General features: G+C 40.9%; 1 protein-coding gene across 1 annotated transcript; it reads right to left on the bottom strand.

Moving 5' to 3' along the window:
* Positions 1-145: 145 nt before the first annotated feature.
* LOC108356379 (mitochondrial 2-oxoglutarate/malate carrier protein) lies at positions 146-1,697 on the bottom strand. Its single transcript, XM_017607495.1, has one exon. It carries the CDS (start codon positions 1,602-1,604, stop codon positions 648-650), a length of 957 nt encoding a protein of 318 aa, XP_017462984.1. The 5' UTR covers positions 1,605-1,697; the 3' UTR covers positions 146-647.
* Positions 1,698-1,703: the final 6 nt, after the last annotated feature.

Raw genomic sequence — 1,703 nt, 5'->3', positions numbered from 1 at the left:
TTTTTTATATTATGTTCTCAGCTAATTTATTTACACAAATCCTTGCCTTTCAAATTTAACAAAATATTAATTTATTGTACATAATAAAAGGTGTATATTTTTTCATTTACTGTATTTGTGTTCGAGGACAATAACACATTATGTGTGTATGTATACTTGGATGTATTTAATGCTTGATATATTATTTAAAAAATAAAATATGCCATACAGTTAGGTATATTTGTATCGTTATATTCAATAATCTATGTACATATGTATGTATATATATCAACAATTGTGCTGCTTATGGAAAATATAAGTGAAGCTTCTCATCACTTTTTTTTAGTTTTGTTTTCGTTTATGTGCAAATTAGTGTGCATTTACAACTACAATATAAAAAAAGAGTTAGGTCGGCGGACAAACAACTTATTAAAGTAAACTAGAAAAGCCTATCTGCATTCAAACATTTACTTAATTGATTAAATTTGCGAATGTCGTCAAAAATATTTTTCGATTTTTTGTAGGAAAACAATTTGATAGCCACATATATTTGCACTTCGTTACTGATTTATAGGCAATGCATGTTTGTTAGTGCACGCATTATTTAGGCCACATAAGCGCGCACACATTTCTAGCTGTCAGAAGTGATTACATCACAGTCCACCTGCTTACTTGCTACGGCTAGCGAATTCACGATATTGTTTGTTTAATTGTTCCAGGAAGATGAATGTCAGCACTGTATGTGGACCAAGACGACAGAAATACGGTGTGAAACCTTTCCATAACGCAAAGAGACCTTCTTGACGTGCCACCTTGAGCAGCACATCGATGGTGCCACTATATTCCGGCTTGGCGCCAGGTGCTGTCTTCATATTTTGTATACGAGTCTTGGCAATGTCCAACGGCATGGAAGTGATTGTTGTGAGAAAACCACTCAACATACTTGAGCAAAAATGCAGTCCAATGCCTTCATCCATCTTGAGTGGTCCATTTTTGAAGTAGTTTTTGAATTGCGAATAGGAAGCCAACTGTGTCATATTCACCACCATAGCCCGGCCCATAGTAGGAATGCTGCCACGCCACAATGCTGTCACGCCTTCTTCACGCGTTATGCGTGTCAGCGCATTTAACACATTGGAATAGTTGCGCCGCTCCGCTGGCGGCAGACGTCCATCACTGGCCATACGAATAAGTGCGACCTCAGCTGGCGTACCGATGAAGGCGCCCATTGCGCCGGCTATAATACCCATGCCCATGCTATCCAATATACCGGGCGTGCGTTTAAACGTAGTTTGATAGAAATCCTGCAAGTATGTATAGACACCAAGCCGGCCTGTTGTATAGGTTGCCTGACGCAGCAGCGCTGCTCCAATGCCCTTATACAACCCCAAGGGGCCTTCATTTTTGACCACCTTCTTAATGCAGTCCAATGAGTTTTCATATTCTTTTTTACCACCGCCAGCACCTGAGATTTGCATTCTAGTCTTCACCAAATCCAATGGCTGCACAATGCAGGTGGCACCCATGCCTGCAATACCTCCGAAAAGGAACTTCAAACCACCTGGAATCGGAGCCGGAGCCTTGGGTGAGGCAGCTGCTGCCTTTTGTTCGCCTTGACTTGACATTTTGTACTTTTGCAACACACCGCGCGACCGATCTCCTACTTCAGCGTATCTACCACTCCAAACTATCCACAAACAGCACTCTGCACCTACTGAATTGTT

Source organism: Rhagoletis zephyria, unplaced genomic scaffold, assembly GCF_001687245.7.
Source record: "Rhagoletis zephyria isolate East Lansing unplaced genomic scaffold, Rhagoletis_zephyria_1.1 Rzeph_scaffold_58096, whole genome shotgun sequence".
Taxonomy (NCBI): domain Eukaryota; kingdom Metazoa; phylum Arthropoda; class Insecta; order Diptera; family Tephritidae; genus Rhagoletis; species Rhagoletis zephyria.
The sequence above is the reverse complement of the archived record's forward strand: the minus strand, read 5'-3'. Positions and strand labels throughout refer to the sequence as shown.